Here is a 20,264-nt window from a genome sequence, read left to right on the forward strand (position 1 = left end):
GGCCAACCAGTGTCCACACCTCCTATGAAGAAAAATGCTGAAGAGAAGGTACCTTCGGGTCCAACAAATGAAGTCCAAGTGAAGGTAGAGCTACCAGCAAAATCGATTCAGAAAAACGCAGCAACCATGGCTGCAAATCTGAAAACACAGAGGTATAAGGGCCTGAATATGGAAACGCTGAAGCCTCCGACCACGAACTGCTGCAGAGAACAGTCAGGGGGTGGGAGGGATGGCACAAGATAATCAGAAAGGATAGGCAAGAGGGAGCCCAGAGAGCTCCAAGATCAGGGATGGGAAAGCAAGCCCAAACAGGCAAAAAATGCAGCCTGTTTGGGACAGCTATGTTGCTGTCCAGACCTTAAAAAAACGCCTGAGAACCCCTGGAAGGTGCCACCAAGAAGGACAGGTATGCTGTCCAGAAAAAACACCCTTGTCAGGCTACCAAGAAGGCTGAAATCTGACGCCCTAAAGAGAGGAAACTGCAGCCCACTGAATGGGTATCAATTAGCCCTTGAAGAAACGCAAGCTTCAACGCATGAACACAAAAACGCAGATCTGTCCATGGGCGGAAAAACGCAGATATGAAGAGGTATAGGAGGGAGCATCCAACGCTGAAAATCACCGGCACTCTGATACCATGATAATGTGCAGCGGAAGAAGGGAAAGTGGAAACATAGGGGGGAGAGAGAGAGAGAGAGAGAGAGAGAGAGAGAGAGAGAGAGAGAGATGGAGAGCAAAAACAGGTGAGAACCTGCTCTCAATATCATCACCAAAAGGAATACATGTCCCGAGCAAGAGGGGAGAACCTCGCAAGTGAGGGACTGCAGCTAGACAAGCTAGGCAAGCAATGAAATATGAGGGAGGCATGCCGGCTATATATACCTCTACATGAAGGCAACCGACTGGTGATACACGACTGGGAAAAATACCCAGGACCATAAATGGGAAATAAATATGGGTAAAATACATGTGAGGGGTGACCAGCTCCACAGACTAACATGGTGAGTCCTAGAGGCTAAAGTAGGACACCAAATAGGAAGCCAGCAAGTAGGGGATAATATCTAACACCCCCTCTTAGCACCGGATGCTGAGCAAACTCCAAGAAGCCAAAGACGCCATCTTGGATCAAAGATGAAAGACTGCAGAAATAGGTACCAAGAAAGCTCCACAAGCAATCTCCTCAGCAACTCAGCTACAAAAGCAACAGAACAAGCTGCCAGGTACACCGCTCCTTTGGAAGAAAACAACCATGTAGGCTGTGACGTGCTGTTCCAAATAATGATTCCAAACCCAAGTGTAAGAACACTTCCCGAAGTCGAATGTCATGTATCCAGCCTGGAAAAGGTATGAAAAACCTCATAACCAACCAAGATCAGATCCTGTAGATAATCAATCTTGGGAGAAGCAAACTGCTCCTCACTGGAACCTTCAAAAGAAATAGAGTCAATTTGCTCCAACTTTGTACCAAGAGTAGCCAAATGCTGTATAAAAGCATCCTCTGAAAAGGTCGGCATCACAAGATGTAAAGACTTGTAGAAAAGATGGGTCCATCTGCCCAAACTCCATAACATGAGTTGCCCAATGCTGTACATAAGTACACGCCACTAAGGTGGGCATCGCAAGATGAAAGGACTCCACATCCCCCTCTGAAAAAGATATCGTCGGACTGATATAAGTCCAACCTGATTCTGATCCAAATCCAAAAAACTTTGGAAGTACCACTGTGCTCGAGGCACGGTTAGGAACCACAGATCCAAAGCATCCTACCGGGTCCAAAAAACCATCCTCCAAAACAACAAGCCAGCAGAACTGCAGGGGGAGGGGCATCCTCAGAAGCATCACAAAGAGATGAAGAGATAGACTCCTCACAGTGAGGAAGGGAAGCAAGAATTAAACTGCAGTGGTAACAAAGTCCTCAAAAGCATCACAGATAGCAGAAGACTGTTCCAGAATTAGAACCAGATCCCAAGAATCAGCAACAAATAAAGGATCCATGTGAAAGGATCACACCGCAAAAGGGCAGAACACCCTCCTTGTTCTGCAAAGAACACAAGCTCCCGGCAAAATAAACTCTGCTCAGGATCTCTGAAAAGATCACTACTCTCCTCCAAATAACTGTAAACTCCTGTCAAAGAAAGTCTCCACAGATACAACACAGCTCCCGAAACTGATCCTCAAGTGAAGTAGCTGGAGAAAGGCCCCCTTTGAGTGTAGAAAACTCCTCTGGGAAGCAAAACGCAGCCAAAACAGTGCTATCCAGCAAAAATAACACTCCACCGCCAACAGAAGGCAAGGAACATGTCGAAACCGGGAAACTGTGTAGGCCAGGAACAAAACACAAGTATAGATGCTCCAAAATCAGCAAAACACTGACTGAAAACTGAAATTCAGAATCCTCAACTACCAAACTGCCTCCAAAGCCACAATCCAATCAAGAAACCCCCTCTGCAAGTGATATGTGTCCACTAGAGAAGAAAACGCAGCCAAACAAGGGCTACAAACCTTAAAATTCAGGCCAACCAGTGTCCACACCTCCTATGAGGAAAAATGCTGAAGTGAAGGTACCTTTGGGTCCAACAGATGAAGTCCAAGTGAAGGTAGAGCTACCAGCAAAATCGGTTCAGAAAAACGCAACAACCATGGCTGCAAATCTGAAAACGCAGAGGTATAAGGGGCTGAATGTGGAAACGCTGAAGCCTCAGACCAAGAACTGCTGCAGAGAACAATCAAGGGGTGGGAGGGATGACACAAGATAACCAGAAAGGATAGGCAAGAGGGAGCCCAGAGAGCTCCAAGATCAGGGCTGGGAAAGCAAGCCCAAATAGGCAAAAAATGCAGCCTGTTTGGGACAGCTATGTTGCTGTCCAGACCTGAAAAAAACGCCTGAGAACCCCTGGAAGGTGCCACCAAGAAGGACAGGTATGCTGTCCAGAAAAAACACCCTTGTCGGGCTGCCAAGAAGGCTGAAATCTGACGCCTTGAAGAGAGGAAACTGTAGCCCACTGAATGGGTATCAATCAGCCCTTGAAGAAACGCAAGCTTCAACGCATGAACACAAAAACGCAGATCTGTCCATGGGCGGAAAAACGCAGATATGAAGAGGTATAGGAGGAAGCATCCAACGCTGAAAGCATAGGTCCACACAAGTCAATGTGTACCAACTCCACAGGTTTTTCCCTGTGCTGCACTGCTGCTTACCATGAATGCAAGAACTACAGCGTCCCTGCCTGCTCCCGGCATCTGGCAAGCCAACCACCATTTGGTCCTAGAAAGCCGGCCCCGCAAGGCATCCACATTCAAGTGGCCAAACCAAAAGTGCCACAAATCACCAATCTGGTCCGCCTTCCCAAACAACCTTGCCTGTTTCTTTGTCCCAAAGAGCAACATAATGCTCCTTAAATTCCGCCCGGAAGCGAGTCTTGCAAACCTCATGCACTGACAATAGATGAAAACCAAGTGCAGGGACGTAAAGAACACGAGAGGAATGCTTCCCCCCTCTGCCATCGGGAATGATCTCCATCCTGGCCTCACTGTGAATCGGTATAGTGGAATTGTCGCCAATGAAAATGCGACCTGATTACCGTTTAAGATCTTGTAAGAACTCACGGGAAGGAGTCATGTGCTTGGAAGCACCACTATCAAGAATCCATTCCCGAGTGTCCCTGGTGGTGAAGCCAACTTCCTCCTCGCTCGAAGAAGATGAAGCATCTGTGTCCAAAATCTCCAAGTGCACAAAGGCTGGAGTCTTTGCAGCTAAAGCTGAAGAATCGGCACTCTTCCTGGTATTCCGCTGGGGGACACTTCCTCCAATAGTGGCCTTTCTCGTCACAATCGTTATGGGTCCGCTCGGCCTTCAGTTTCTCATGGTCTGAATCAGGCTTCTTCTCAGAAGACTTCTCCGACAAAGACTTCCCTTTGCCCTTGTTGTTGTTGTTGCGGCTTTTCAACCACTGGCCAGTCAAGGCCTCCGAACCTCCGCCCTGTGGAGGGTTCGTAAAATGCTCTTCCTAGTCCAAGACCATTGGCACAAGCTCTTCTCAAGTGATGGTGCTGAGCCTGCCATTGGTGATCAAAGAGGAGAAAAATGCTGAGTACTGAGAGGGCAAATGAGACAACAATGTGATGGCCATATCCTCTGAAGATATCTCTTTCCCTCCCTGAAGAACCTCCTGTTGAAGAGCCTGCAGCTTAGCTCCCGCATCGTCGACAACTTTGCAAGATTCATCACCCGCATCTGAACTTCCAAGGAGATACACTTCATGGGTGATACCTTGCTATACAGAGAAGCCAAATGCTGCCAAATCCCTCTGGCCAGCGTCATATGCTTTATATGGTTGATCACCTATGGTGTGCAATTTAGAAAGATGAAAGAACGGACGCGGGCATTTACGTGATCCCATAACTGTGTGTGAGTCTCCCGTTCCTTTGTATAGTGGGTAACTCCTTGTCTTCCAACTCCGGCTGTGGAACACCAACTGCAATGAGATCAACCAAGTCATAAGACTCCAAAATGGACTCCATCATTACCTTCCATATGCCATAGTTGTTCCCGTCCAACTGTCGGTCCATTGGGAACGTGGGGGGTGTAGGGATCTTCACGTGCTTCTCAGCCATCTCAAGCAAGTCTGCCATCTCAAGGGTTCACAAGGTCTTGTGAAGGGAGGGTGAGTGGGAAAAAAGAAGAGGCTGCAAATAATATGCAAGGTGGCCGTCCAACAGTGATGGCCGCCTTCTACCCGATTTCCAAGTCCTGAACAGCCCAAGCAATCTCCAATGAGCACCTCAGATCAGCAAACTCTCGAGGTCCCACTGTCTCCAAGCTTCAAGCCACTTGGGGCTCTGATCAGAATGCACAGCGGAAATGAAGACAACTGCTATAGAGAGCAAAACATAGATGTGTGTGTGTGAGAGAGAGAGAGAGAGAGAGAGAGAGAGAGAGAGAGAGAGAGAGAAGCTGTGTAACTTTGTATACACACAAGAAAATCCCGCAATGTACAATGTTAAGTGTGGGGGGCAAGGGGCCATTTTATGTGGCCCTAGGTTGTTGGTCGGCCAGTCCAGAACAGGCCGACAGCAGCCAGATGCTCACCACCAGCACTAAAAGTGCTCATGACCAGATATATGCGAGTCGGCTAGGTAACCAGCAGTTAGCTAGGTTACCAGGACAAGTCGGGTAGCAAACCAACAGTCGGCCAGCAAAAGGAGACAGCTGACAGCTCTCCCACACCCAAAAATGGAAGGGAGGAAAAATGGGGAAACACCAAAACTTGGCGGGCACACCCACAACAGAGGCTCTGGTGTAATGTACAGACAGGAGATGACTGCTAACACCGGCCTAACCCGGACACCCCAGAGGATGAGGATACGAGGGATGGCCTTACGCATGAAGCTGCCCTAGGGATTGGCTTAATGCCCTTGCTTGGTCATTCATCCGTCTGAACCCTCAATCCTCAGCCATCGCTCACATTGAACGGGATATCCGTGCACATGGTGCCTGGAAAGGACTCTCTGACATCTACGACCGGAAGATTCCCATGAAGAGAGTTTCCTTGGAGCTTCAAATGTTGAAGCTTTCATCCACTAATTCTACTTCCATGCGGGATCACATCAACAAAGTGGAGTCATTGTGATTTGAGATTTCTGGGTGGGGGAAGGAGATTTCCACTGAGGATATGGCCATCTGGCTACTTGCTTAGTTGCCCCCAAAATATGAGAGCTTCTATTCTTCATTTCTTACCTTAGGACGGATGAAAACCATTACCTAGGATGAGCTGGTGCCTATGTGTGAGAATAGTCGAAGAGAAAGCGGAAGCAATATAGAACAGGAAAGACAGAGTAATCAGCCAAGAGTGATCAAACACTTGAGCAAATGATCAATGAATTATATGGCAAACATGCCCAGTTCTTATATACATCACAAAAGACCAGTTCGGCCTGTAGGGTTGGAGGACAAATGTCCACGACTGATAAAAATGCCTAAAATAGCCTAAAATATGTGGGATAAAATGCCCAATTACATAGGATAAATAACTGCATAAAAGAGGGATAAAAAGGAGATCAAATTCTGGAGATGAACATTGTCCAACACTGCCTCTCAGCACCAGCATGATAGTCCAACTCCCATACAGGTCAGGAGCTGATCAATAGTATCTCGAGGAAGAGGTTTGGTGAAATGATCAGCAAGGTTTTCGTGAGAGGGACAATACTCCAAAGAAATAATGTTGTCAGTGACCAACTCACGAACAAAGTGAAATTGGACCTCAATATTTTGATCCTGCCATGGAAGGATGAAGTTCGAGCCAACGCCAAGGCACTCTGGCTGTCCGTAAGAATACGGATCGAAGAATCGGAGACTACATCAAGATTGCTCAGCATCTGGAACAACCATAACAACGCACAACAGGTATCCAGATAAGCATGGTACTCAGCCTCAATAGAAGATAATGAAACTATATTCTGCTTCTTGGATCTCCTGGAAATAAGACCGGAACCAAGAGTGAAGCAATAATCAGAAGTGGATCGTCGAGTATCTTGATCACGTGCTCAATCAGCATCAGAGTATCCAACAAGCTCAGTGCTTCCTCTGAAAGAGAGACGATAGTCCAAGGTATCAGATAAGTATCGGAGAACCCTTAGAGCGGCTTGCTAATGAGAATGTCGAGGAGCGAAAGAAAATTGACTGAGAACACTGACACTCTAAGAAATGTCAAGCTTGGTGTAAGTCAAATAAATAAGAGAACCAACAAGCCTCTGGTATAGTGTACTGAACTTGAAGAGGGGAGAGGGATCACCACGGGTTAGGACCCATCGGACAAGAAATTAGATGGCACTTGGTCATCCCAAATGTCTCCAAGAATTGCTGCAAATATCTATACTAGCTAAGAAACACTCCATCAGAAGATTGATAGACTGCGATCCCAAGAAAGTAGTGGAGAAGTCCTAAATCAGTTATCTCAAAGGTGAGAGCTAAATCTGACTAGAGCTGTTCAATCTTGACACACTCCAGTGCAGTGTGTCACATGCACCCTGCACTGGAGTGCTATGTGACACACTGGCTCCACATCAGTGCAACATTTATCAGTAGGATTTACCTTAGGGATATTTTGTCGTATGCCGTGGCTCCATTGTGAGGTCAGGGACATGTCAGGGACGAGCTATGTAGGTCAGTCTCCACGGCCATAGAGAGTCTGCATGTGTCAGTCCTCTTACCCACTCGGAGAATTCATGGGATAGTGCATGTAGTGGTCAGTTTTAGCATTAGATCTTGCATTTAGCAAGCACAACTCCTACAGAAACGCTTCCACCGAGCAATGAAGACTTCATCATATTGCTCTTGGAGCAAAACAGGTTGCCAAGGCAACAAATTGAGGCCAAAGAAGAAGAAGTGGCCCAAGAAAAAAAAGCTAAAGAAGAGGCTGAAAAAGCCGAAGCAGCAGCTGAAAAAGCCAAAGAAGAAGCATAAAAGCCAAAAGAGCTCTCAGAATTCGAAAAATTATTCCCTCTCATGGAGCAACAATGGCACAAAGAATGACAAGCCAAAGAAGCTCGATGTGAGGATGAATGACGGGCCGAGGACGCTAAACGCAGGGCTAAAGAAGATTGAAAGCGGTGTAGACCAAGCTACTGGAGAAAGGCTTGACCGTGAGGCTATGCAACTCCAAAATCAGCAGTTGATAGCCACTATATGTAGACAAATGTGTTGTCTCTTTTCCCTACATTGGCGAACCAAGGAGCAAGTTTCTCCACCACCCCAACCACCACTGTCATACGAGCTCAACTGAACTTCAGTAAGTATGATGGTAAGTGTGATCATGTTGCAGTATTACAATTCATTCATCAATATCGCATATTTTCCATTGGCTAAGCTTTTAGATCCACGAGATGGAGTCCACCTGGCGGTACCTCACCTTTCCGGTGAAGCGGTCACCTGGTGGCAGCATTGGTCGAGTCTACATGTAGACCCATTCATAGGGGCTCTAGAGTATGTATGGGACACCTTTGTGTCCGACCTAAAGAAAAGGTTTCTCCCTCCACAATATAGACCAACCTTGAGGATGAGCTCTACAAGCTCTCCCAAAATGGGTCACTCGTGCTGACTTACTCTAATAAAGTCATCATGTCAGCACAACAATTAGGTATATCCGAGGAGGATAAATTGAAACAATTCATTAGAGGTCTGGATACTAACATTAGGTTTACTGTACGTAATTTTGAGCCATAGTCTTATGATGACAAGACTCTCACTCTTGCTCAGAATCAGGAAATAATGCTAAATGGAGGTAAGCCCAAGCAATCCCAGACTAGCTCCAAACCCCAACAACAATCATCCACAACCCAATAGTCATCATCTTAGGGGCAGAAGGGGCTTAGAATAGCAAAGATAATAAGAAAGAATCCCAAAGCACTTTAGGAGGCAAGAAGGATAAAAACTTTGCGGCTAAGAAAACACCCAAGGAAAAGGCCAAGGATGGCATCACTGGTGGATATCTCCAACGAGAAGAGCAAACGTGGTACAAGGAGGAGAACAGATGTTTCTTCTGCCACACCGTGGGGCATGGTAAGAAAGATTGTACCAAGTGGCAGGCTGCGTAAGCTGCCAAAGCCTTTGCCTCCATAGTAGCTACCGCAACAGCTGTAGCTACACCTCTCGCATCGGCCACCAATGCAATCCAACTCTTTCCCCCCTTAAATGCGGTACCCATAGTGGTATTGACCGTAAGTAGGAGGATGAGGTTGAGGAGCAAAGAAAGCCCTCATTCTTGCTTATGCCACAACAAAGGGACAACAATTCATTGTTCTCTTTGATGTGGGCAGCTCTGAGGATGCCATTTCTCCTCAATTGGCTAAAAAGGTGAGTTGTACACTTGTACCACATCATCTGGACGTCGATGGTGTTGGGGTAAAGGCATTATGCCCACCCTTATAGTGTGTACAAGCCCATAAGTTATAGTACATAGTACACTTAGTACTTTTAATGTACTAAGTGCACTATGTGTACTAGTGCAATATACATGTGTGATAGGGGAGTCACACACTCATTCCCATGAGTTGACTTATCCCCACAACTCTCTCTCTCTCCCTTGCTTGTTTCTCTGTGTATGTCTCCCACATGAACTCTAACTCTAATTCTTCTTCTCCCATTCAACTGGTATCAGAGTCGGTGCCCTTTGAATCTTTCTGCTGCATAGCTTTCGTTTCACACAACCTTGGTGGACACTTCCTCTCGTGAGCTTGTGATCTTGGTTATGGCGCTCTTGTCGGCCTGTGGGCTGCTCGCGTAGCTGCTGTACTTGCTCGACATGGTTGTGGTGGTTGCAGCTATTGGTTATGCTCAGCTGGGTGGTGATCCGTCATGGCACCGTGACTGATGTGGCTCCTGTGTTCTCTGCTCTGTGTGAGGCCGCCATGGCTATGGAGCTTGGGGGCTTCTTGTGCCTCTTTGTGATGATGATGATCTTGATGGTTGGCTACCTGCGCTAGGCGAAGGCAGGCGGACACGTAACTGGTTACGCTACTTTGAGTCGGCGGCAGCTGGTAGGCAGGCGAGCGAAGAAGAACACTTGCATCTGGCGTTCTCTCGAAGCGAAGGAAGAAAAGGCCGCGCTTGCTATCCTTCTTCCCGGTACGGTGTGTGCTGACTCATCACGCTGTGAACGGCCGCCTTACGCGCGATGAGCTTCTTTGGGCTGGGCAGGAATCAACGAACATTTCGCCCTAAAAAGAGTACTCCATCAGGGAGTAAGAGCTAGACGGCTGCAGGGTGGCCAGCCATCCGTACACGAACTGCAGCTACAGCAGCATCATCACGACCCCACTGCAATCAGAAATCGCCTGTCATTTTTTCTCCACGATTTCTGCAACAGCACCAAATTCAGCAAACCCCCCTTTCCTGCAACAAAATATCAGAAATTACAAGGTATTCTGCTTCAATTTTTTTTTGGGATTTGCAATTGAGCAAGTACAATCATCAATTGAGCAGGTACAGGTGCCAAATTGCTCAATTTTTGAGCAAAATTGGCAAAATTGGGTGACATTGGTCACAATCAGGATCAATTTGCAGGAAATTGGATGTCGAAATTTGGGGCTTTTGATGTAATTGTGCAATTAAGCATTCATACATGCTGCATGATGTGAGAAATCGCACATTCAGGCAAAATTGCAGTGCAAATCAAGGGGCTTTTGTGCCGATTAAGTTGATTTGCATTCAGGCACTCGCAGTTGTGCTTTGGGCAATGTGTTGATGCCTGTCAAGTACTCAATGTGCTTGTAAATCAAGGGGCTTTCATGTATTGGATGTACATGTGGCCAGGGGGAAGCACTGTGAAGACTTTGGATGCCTTCATGTGCGTCAATGTACCATGTATGATCAGAAATTGATCTTAAATCAAGGGGCTTTTCAAGATTTTATGCTTGTTGAGCTTGGCAAAGCAGCAGGCAAGACATTTATGCCTTGAATCCTCAAAAATCAGCTTGCAGTCAAGGGGCTTTTGCCCAATTTCTGTTCGGGACTGTTGTATGCAGTGTTCGGGACTGTAAAAGTTTGATTTTCACTCATTTGGACAACCAGGAGAGCATTTATTGCTAATGTACCTGATGGTACAGATTTGGTACAGCTTTGTACAAGTTTTGGCATGGCTGTACACTGATTTGAGTGAGGAAAAGGTTCAATTTCAGTTGCTGTACTTGCCGGTACAGGTTTGGTACATCACAGGTGAGCACTTGGTACTGTTGTACAGTACTTTGGAAGGGCAACAGAGCACATTTAAGGTGCTGTCCTAAATCTGCAGCAACCAGATTTTGGTGATTTCATCACATACAGTGGGAGAAAAGTTGCATTCTTGCTTCCGCAGTGGGAGATAAAGCTTGGGAGAATAACTGTGAGCACTTTGTGTGCTTTTGGTGTAGTGTTTGCACATTTTGCAGGGAGTCAGGCATTGACAGGTTGCATATTGCTATGGCAACCACAGGTGAGAGCTCTTCATTGCTTCACATCAAGAAGCTTGAAGGCTCACATAACTATGATATTTGGCAAACCCAGTGCTATAATGTGTTGCTCCAGAAGAAGCAGCACAAGCCTATCAAAGAAAGGGGTGTAAAGCCCGCTTCTCTTACTGCTGAAGAGTGGGAAGATATGGATGAGCTGGCAAGATCTACTATCATGTTATCTGTGTCAGACTCTTTACTTTTCAGCATTCATGAAGAGAAGACAGCTTGGGGCAGAGATTGCAGGACTTGTATGCCCAGCAAAGTGCCTCAAGCAAAGTGTATTGGTTGAAGAAACTCATAGGTCTTCAGATGAAGGAAGGGGCGTCTATGACAGCCCATCTAAATGAGTTTAATGGTATTGTCAGCCAAGTTATAAATCAAAAGTTGGCAATGGACGATGAGTTCAAAGCCACTTTTCTCTTATGCACTTTGCCAGAGAGTTGGGACACATTCAGGACAGCCACTAGCAATTCGAATGCTATGCTGTCATATGCAGATGTGGAAGGTGCTCTTCTTCAAGAAGAGATGAACAAGAAGAACAATTCTGTTGGAAAGTCCAATGCAATGAATGCACGTGGGAGATCCCAGCAAAGGGGAAAAAGGCAAGAACGGGGAAGGAGCAAGTCCCGCCTCAAAAAGGACTTGGAATGCCATTATTGTGGCAAGAAGGGACACATTAAAAAGCAATGCTACAAATGGAAAAATGATCAAAAGGAAAAGGGAAAAGGCAAAGACAAAGACAAAGATGAAGCCAAAGATGTAAAGCCAAAGGGCAAAAGTGGAGTCAAGATTGAAGAAGTCAATGTGTCACATGCAGGTGACAGTGAGGATGAGGTCCTATTTACGTCTTCACTTGATGCCCATTCACTTCTTACAGGTGGTCATGGTATGCACTCATGGATCATTGATTCAGGTGCCTCCTTTCATGTCACAGGTTGCAGAGACTTGTTTGTCAGGTATACTGCTGGCAATGAAGGAGTGGTTTATTTGGGTGATAACCATGCATGCAAGATTCTTGGCAGAGGTGATGTGAGGCTTGTGTTTTCAGATGGCTCACAGCTTATGCTCCATGATGTCAGGCATGTGCCTGAGATCAAGAAGAACCTGCTTTCTACTGGATAGCTTGATGATGCTGATTATGTTACCACATTTGGTCGTGGAAAGTGGAAAATTAGTAAGGGCTCACTGGTTGTTGCCAGAGGCTCTAAGGTGGACACTCTTTACTTCATGCATGCAGGTGTTTGTCACCATGCTAATGTAAATGCAACCGAGCTGCCGGAAATCTCTATGTGGCATAGCCGGTTGGGACACATGAGTGTCAAAGGAATGGAGCAATTGTCTCGTTTGGGTTACTTGCCTTCTCTAAAGTTTTCAAGTTTTCAGTTTTGTGAGCATTGTATATATGGTAGGCAACTACAGTGCCCCCACAAGAAAGCTCTTGGACAGAAAGATGCTCAGTTAGAGCTTGTGCATACAGATGTATGTGAGATGCCTCAGCTTTCTTTGGGAGGGGCAAAATACTTTGTGTCTTTTATTGATGATGCCACACGCAAGGTGTGGGTTTATCCTCTTCGTTTGAAGAGTCATACATTCTCAGTGTTTCAGAAGTTTGTTGCTCTTGTTGAGAATCAAACTGGCAAAACACTGAAGGCTTTGCGTTCCGACAATGGTGGAGAATATATGTCCAAACAGTTTCAGGACTTTTGTGATGCTAAAGGCATGCAGAGCGGCATGTGCAGGATGTCGATTAGGTCTTGCAACTTTTGCGAGAGAATGCGCTCTACATCAATGCAAATAAGAGTGAATTTGGAGTAGAAGAAATCCATTATCTGAGATATGTTATTAGTGGCAAGTGCAAATGGGGGATTTTAGTATGGACTTTGTTGGACCTCTTTGTGCTGCATTTGGATCTCGGAATACAGTGCACGACCATTGTGGACTTATCGGTAAATTCTCATGTTGATCCCATGCAAGCAAAAAGCCAGAGCTGAGGACATTGCTCGCCTGTTCATCTAACATTGGTCCCCCATCGGAGGCTTGCCAAGAAAAGTTACATCAAAGGGATCCCAAGTTTACTTCAATTTTTTGGAGAGCATTGTTCAGTAACTTTGGAACCAAGGTGCATCTGTCTAGTACATTCCAGTCGAAGGCAGATGGCCAGATAGAAATATACAATCAATTGGCTTTTGATGTTCTCAAATCGTACTGCCATGACAGGCAGTAAAAGTGGGAGCATTATCTCCCTTTGGTTCAGGCCATCCTCAACAACACTTATTCATCTAGCATTGGTCGAGCTCCGTACGAGGCAGCGTTTGGTTGCCGTTTCTGGTCGCTTTTGACAAGAATGGTATCACTTTTTCTGGAGGCCAACAAGACCACCGAAACATTTTTAGAGACCATTGAGTCTGTCAAAGAGCGCCTTGCCAAAGGACATGAAGCATACACTAGGCAAGCCAACAAATTAAGAAGAGATGTCAACTTTAAAGAAGGGGACTGGGTATATCTCCAGATTATGAAGCAAAGACTGAAGCAAGTGGGCAAACATTGTCCAAAACTCTCCTTTCGTAGCTTCGGACCCTTTCCTATCATTAAAAAGATAAATGATGTCTCTATGAAGCTTAAGCTTCCAAATAGTTGGACTATGCATAATGTTTTCCATGTTTCTTGGTTGAAGCCCTTCATTGGTCCAGCTTTGTAGGATATCACAGATGAGCAACAACTGGATGTGGTAGATGAAGCCAAAGTTATTGAGCCTGAACAGATTCTCCTCCACAGGTAGAAGCATGGATCCGGTCGAAGACAGATATTCTACACGAAGTTTCGAGACTAAGGTACACATGAAGCAGTATGGCTCGACAAAGAGTTCTTCCCTGAGTATCTTCAGCTCCTGGCGGACTACTTGGACGCGATGAACCAAGCTAAGCAGGAGGGAATATTACATGCGCCTTGCATTGGAGTGCTATGTGACACATTGGCTCTACATCAGTGCAGCATTTATATGTAGGATTTACCTTTTAGGAATATTTTGTTGTATGCTGTGGCCCCATTGTGAGCCCTAGTCCAGGACATGATGTTAGGCACAAGCTACATAGGTCATTCTCCATAGCCATAGAGAGTCTACATGTGTCAGTCCTCCTACCCACTTGGAGAATTCATCAGATAGTGCATGTAGTAGTCAGCTTTAGCAAGCATATAGTTGCATTTGGTGCTTATGGGACAACTAAGGCCATCTCATGAGCATGGCAGCCCTGAAGAGCAGCCAGCTGAGAAGAGGACAAAGCAGCACCCATAGCCAGTAATTGGTCATGGATAACCTTGGCCTTCATGAGAAAAGACTGCATGGAATTGTTTTCAGGAAATAGCAAGCCGTAGAGCTGCCCCTACAAGGTAACTGCCCTCATCGATGAATCTCGAGCAAAGAGATCCTCCAATTTTGACCATACCTGATGAGCACTAGTGAGAGTTTTGCACCATCGGTGATGGTCCGCACAAGCACAGAATGCGCTTTCGGCGATTCTCCCAGTCTTGTAATTCCACAGCAAATTCATCCTCCTGATCTTGAGTCCACCACCTAGAGTTTTGAGGACACTCGGGCTTTCTTTCAGTGCCCTGAACAATGTCCCGCAAACCCTTGTGGATGAACCAGACCTGCATCTGCAACTTCCACTGAGCGTAGTTGGGTCCTTTCAACTTGTCATCCTTGTTCGTAAGAAGGGGGGGGGGGGGGGGAGCCATATCCACAGCAGCAAAGAACAAATCTCAGCTCTCAAACACTTCTCTCAAGTGCTTACCTACGAAGCAAGGCACCAGGAACAATCAGCCCCCTCTCAAACTGTAGAGAGAGAGAGGCGGGACAGCAACAAACAGTCCAAGATCCACCGGGAACCGCCTACCGGAAGGGCAGGGACTCGTGGAGGAAGAAGATAGTGAAGAGGTTGGAGCAGCCTGGACCTAAGCGTATGATACCATGAAGGAGAAGCACCGGCGGAAGCATAAACAATAAACATATGAGAGAGTGCAAAGGAGATTGAGAGAGTTGGACAAGATCACCTTTTATAACAGCAGTAAAGCTTTGCAATGGCAATGGCCAGCAACTGAATGTTGAACTATGTGCAAGGGAAGTGGATGAATGAGTGAATAATGGGGAACTCATATAGTGCAATAGGGACCTGGCCGACTGGCCCTGGACCAAATAAATAGGAGAAAATGTATAAAATACCCAATAATAGGTATAGCCCCAAAACACTGAGATGCACAATTCTAACACTTCCACCATGTACAATGCTTTATATAGGCACCAAGGCCCAAACTAATGTTCTCTTAATAAGAGGGTGCTCACACCTAAAGTGTTCACACACCACTAGACACTTGCTAGACTCTGAAATATCCAACATGAATATCAACCTGTAAACCAGCCCAGAGTTTTGCCATATGCTCCTTGAAGTAAGTTTTCTCTGCCCCCTCAAGCTCTTCTTGTTTGAAGTCCAGGTGATTCCCTAAGGGTTGAGGATGCTCCTCATGGTCCAAAAGGGTATCATCAAACTGAAGCTCCTCTACCATGGATGAAGTGAAGGAAGGGAAACGTCTGCTTGCTGCAAGAAACTGTGTGCCAATTCTGAATTTCAAAATAAAAACTACACTTTCACGCAAGAAAAGACCAGAAAATAAGTGAGAAGCACCATCTACCGATGCTCCATGCATGAGAGATGGAAATTGTGTTGTGAATCCATGCCACAGACTCTCCAAAACTTTCGTGATTCCCAGAGTGCAATAGTGTGTTTAACCTCCCTTAGCCTTATTTTTAATAAGTTAAAAAAATACTTCTTGTTTTCTTGTTTTCTTGTTTTTGTTTTGTTTTTTTTTAAATTTGTTTTGTTTTGTTTTTTTGTTTGTTTGTTTTTTGTTTTTTGTTTTTTTGAAGTCTTCGTTTGATATTATCTTTTGATTTCCTCTCCTTAGTAGCTAGGTTTGTTAGTTTATTTATTTTTTATCTTTCAAATGCTTTGTTTTTGTCTTTGTCCTTCTTCACTATTATTTCTTTCTTAAATCTCTTATAAAGGCATATATATATATAAACCAATAGGGCTTTCTTTTATGGTGCGCTAGGATAAATATATCCCCCCTCCCAGTTGTTCCAAAAAAGCATGACCTTGTTTTTGTGTGTACAAAATCAGCAACATGCTTTTTCTTAAAAAAAACATGCCCCCTAATTGGCATCACCTGCGGTGGGTTCTTTTTGTCTGCTGCTCGCTGATGCTCTCTCTTGCTGGCTGCCCTATGTGCACCCTGTTGCAACAGGCCGCTGCACCTAGCTCAAAACATAGATTCGGTAATGACCTTGACAACACATGGAAGACACGCAAACCTTGTAGTTTTCCTGCTTTTGTGATCATGCAAGCTCTGATACCAATTGTAGACCTTGAGCGAGGAGCTAAGGTCCCACCAGAGCCTGTCCTAAGCGACCCTCGGCAAGACCGCCTGGGACGCCTGTGAATCGCCGCCTCCATGGCAAACTATCTTCGACACTCTCCCTTGAGGTAATGGTTGTGTGGAAAAATACCATCAATATCTCTCCATCATAGCTTCAAGGCGCTCCATCGAGGTTCTCGTCAAAATATGCAAACGAAGACCTTACCTAACTATACTTGACACACAGACTCTCTAGAGTCTATAAGCAAAACCCTAATTAGCTATGCAAAATCTAGATGCAAGAAACCCTAACACTAGATGTGCTAGACCTGGCCGCAAAAAACCTTTATTCACAAACCCTAGTGCAACTTCTTGTCTGCAAAACCTAATGCACCACTTTGGCTGCCTGCAAAACCCTAAAGCAAAGAAAACAACTGCTCAAGATCACCCAATGCAAGACTCTAGCATACAGGTGCACTGTACTTCTGGTAATTGTGTAACATGGGAAGCTAATTTGATGAACAATAATTAATGCTGATTAGATGTAACATGCACTTGTTTGCAAAAGTGTTTTAATCATAAGATAATGATGCTTAACATGTGTTGAATTCTAAACTGCAGAGTTTAGGGTTGAGAGAAGTATACAATGAACACCAGATTGGTTTGGGTCCCAATCCACCCTCTCAAGGTGTTATGTATCTAATGCAAATCCTCGAGGTTAGGTCCTAATTTGGGCAGGGTTGGGGAACCCTGAGATTAGGGGGAAGGCTGCAGGCAAGCGAGAGGTGGCTAGGGTTCATTATTAATGATAATCCATGGTTACTCACGATTTATGACCGGATGGCTATTTATGGCTGCAGTAGTCACTATATAAGTTACTTATGAGCTATTGTGGATATATACTGTTATACTTGACAGTTGGTTACTCCAGGAAAAGTATCGGTAGGAGTGTATGAAATCTGGCAAGAACATGCCTGTCAGAAATATCTGTATGAAATCTGGCAAGAACACTCCTGTCAGAAATATAAAGAGCGTCAACAAGCGGGAAAAGGAAGAATGTGAAGTCTGGTATATACAAGAAGAGGAACACAAGGCTCAAGGCCCAACATAGCTATCAGAGACCTTGAGAAAATAATAAGTCAGTTTGCAGCTTGTAGGCAGCATCAACAAGTTCTACAACGGATTAACCAAGGGTTGAGACTCAGCCCTAGTGCTATATCTTCCTTGTGGAAGAGCTTTCGAGTCTAGAGTATGCTATCTCAGAGGGACCAACAGAGGTGCAGATGCCAGAGACTATTCCAAGTTATCCCAAGAGCTTCAGGTGTGCCTTAGAATCCAGTACAGAGGAGGATGAGTCAAGTGCTGCAGTAGTTATCATGGTAGCAGATGAAGTGGTGATACCATTAGAGGTAGAGCCTCTTGTTGACCACATGGAGGGAGATGTTCTAACTGCTTACAGCTTCCTCAGATCTCAGCCGAAACAGGTTTTCCGGGAGTTGCAAACTTGCAAGTGCAGATGCTGACAACACAGGTTATGTGATGGTTCGGTATGTCGCTTTTTTGAGCCATCATTTGTGACCACTCCAGATTCGGATAGCTGCCTGGAGACCATCATCAGGGAGTGTATGATGCCATCGAGAGTGGAGCAAAGGTGTATCATGTACCTCAATGCTCCAAGTTTAGGAGAAGGGGAAGCAAGAGTCTGCAGTGTGAGCTCCCCAGGTAGCAGACATGGCTACTAGTTCATCGTCTGGCTTCCTTGAGCTCTTTCACATTGCACAAGTAGAGGACATCAGTAATAAGATTAGGCTATACATTATAGCCCAAACAGATAAATGCTTAATTATGTTTTGGCAATATACAGTAGATTAGCTCTCGTTTATTGTGTAATTGCAGCATTAAGCGATTAGCATTAATAAGCCTCTAATCATCATTAATTAGTGTTAAATCAGATTAGGTTCAGCAGCCATGTTACAATTGTATACCTGTCTGGCTGGTTCTTGTTCTGATCTGATTTCTGTTTCTTCTACTTAGTCTTATCAGAAATCAGTTTTGCTTTCTTTTCAGCCTGCCGAGCCGCTATGATGCGCTTTGGAAAGAATTGGATATTTTGAAGCAAAAGGTTGGAAACAGGCAAGACTTGAAGATAGAAGAGATCGGGATAGCAGCTCTGTTCACTGCTGAGTGCTATGCATGGTTTTGTGTCGGTGAGATTGTCGGGAGAGGTTTTACTTTCACTGGATATTATGTGTAAGGCTAGACATTTGGAAGTTGATATAAGCTTAGAGGCTTAGAGAGAGAGAGAGAGATCTGACTTTGGAATGGATAAGCATGGCTTTTCTACCAGTTCAATTCTAACCATGAGAGTTACAATGGACAATTATATCATATGCCCTTACAAAAGATATAGCTTTTGAGAGGAGCAAGATCTTGCAATGGATAAGCTAGCTTGGGCTCTTGACCAGTTCAATATCAACAGTCTTGAGTTACACCAAGCATTCATTTGTCTCTACCCGTGTCAGGATATAAAATCTTCTGTGAGCTCTTGCTTTTCAAAATAAATTTCGCAAATAGCTTGACTGTTAAGTTTTTTCTCCACTCTCTCTCCATGGTTTCGTGTAGACATACTCACTATGAAGCTTAAATTTAATTTCCGTATAATATGAGAATGATGTCTGTGAATTGATAAATAGTGCAAGAATCAAACTCTAGAGATCTTAGATTGAAGTTCTACATCGGCTTTTGTGCACCCTGTGCATCTGTCATACGAATTCGAATGGTTTAGTGAAGGTTCTTGATTGTGATGACATTGGTAGCCCTTCATAACCGTGAGGCCTCTGGGCACAAGATCTCATGCAATATCTTAACCTTTTAAGGGATTGCACTTCATAATTCTGGATTAAATGATTCTGCCACCAGCAACGCCAAGTGCTTTGCTGCTGGCAGACATGATTCCTCTCGGGTCAAGCTTTACATAGATGAGCAAAAAGGATGATAATGGCCTTTGTTTCGTAGAAAAAGATTTAAATGACATCATGTTTAGTTGGGCTTTGCAGAGATATGAGAAAAATGAATCATGAAAATAAATTAACACCATGTCTGGTATTTGTTTCAAGTGTAGTGGTGTTCTCCTCAATATACAACAAACAATGAACAATGAAGGCCATAAGAGGTCTAGCCCAAAAAGTGATGGAGTAAAATACGTTGTGGACTTGAACTCATGTAACTATCAACGTTAGATACTCGGGACATTGAAATTTCATCTAATGATTAGTATCATAGATTGCAAGGTTAAATGTAACATCCCTTTTGGGGTGGTTCTTTTCAGAGATTGTCGGTATGTAGATATGTAGATGACAATTTTCTATATGCAGCTAGACAATGACATATATAACTTCACAAGGAACTTTTGGTGTGATATGAAGATGACAATTTTTTGTATATAACTAGACAATCATATTCCTCATTTACTAAATATGGCAATTATCTAGGAAATATGGCCATTTTCTAAGTAATGACAAACTTTCTATATAGAGGGATAGAGTTGCAAAACCAATCGAACATTAAATTTCCTATATGGAAAATGGATTGCCTATGTAGAGAATTGAACCACGTATGATTAATTGGTCATTAAAAAAGTAATTTACACCCATCAATATTTTTTTTCTTCTGAGAAAAGATCCTTTCATTAGTTATAAAAAAACGCCCGCTGGGCTACAAAACCCTCTCTTGCTCATAAGAAGGCAGAGTAGAGATGCAATCAAGGTAGCTAGGGAGACTCTCCCTAGGTGCAAAAAAGTGCAAATACAAGTACAAATAACTGAGAGGCTATATCATACAACAGGACAGGAGGGAGGAAAATCCAAACA

At 44.6% G+C, this 20,264-nt stretch overlaps 1 protein-coding gene across 2 annotated transcripts in view; it reads left to right on the forward strand.

Moving 5' to 3' along the window:
- LOC147625574 (uncharacterized) overlaps window positions 1-18,884 on the forward strand; it is a 37,564-nt gene extending 18,680 nt beyond the window's left edge. The window contains exon 2 of one of the 2 annotated variants that reach the window (XM_086817084.1): window positions 18,439-18,884. In XM_086817084.1, the coding sequence (XP_086673210.1) occupies window positions 18,439-18,649 (211 nt within the window). In that variant the 3' untranslated portion in view covers window positions 18,650-18,884. The remainder of the gene's footprint in view (window positions 1-18,438) is intronic. The other variant, XM_086817085.1, reaches the window with a different exon arrangement.
- The last annotated feature ends 1,380 nt before the right edge of the window (window positions 18,885-20,264 follow it).

The sequence above is a fragment of the Cibotium barometz genome, chromosome 23 (assembly GCF_041138505.1).
Source record: "Cibotium barometz isolate CiBa-2024 chromosome 23, ASM4113850v1, whole genome shotgun sequence".
Lineage (NCBI taxonomy): Eukaryota > Viridiplantae > Streptophyta > Polypodiopsida > Cyatheales > Cibotiaceae > Cibotium > Cibotium barometz.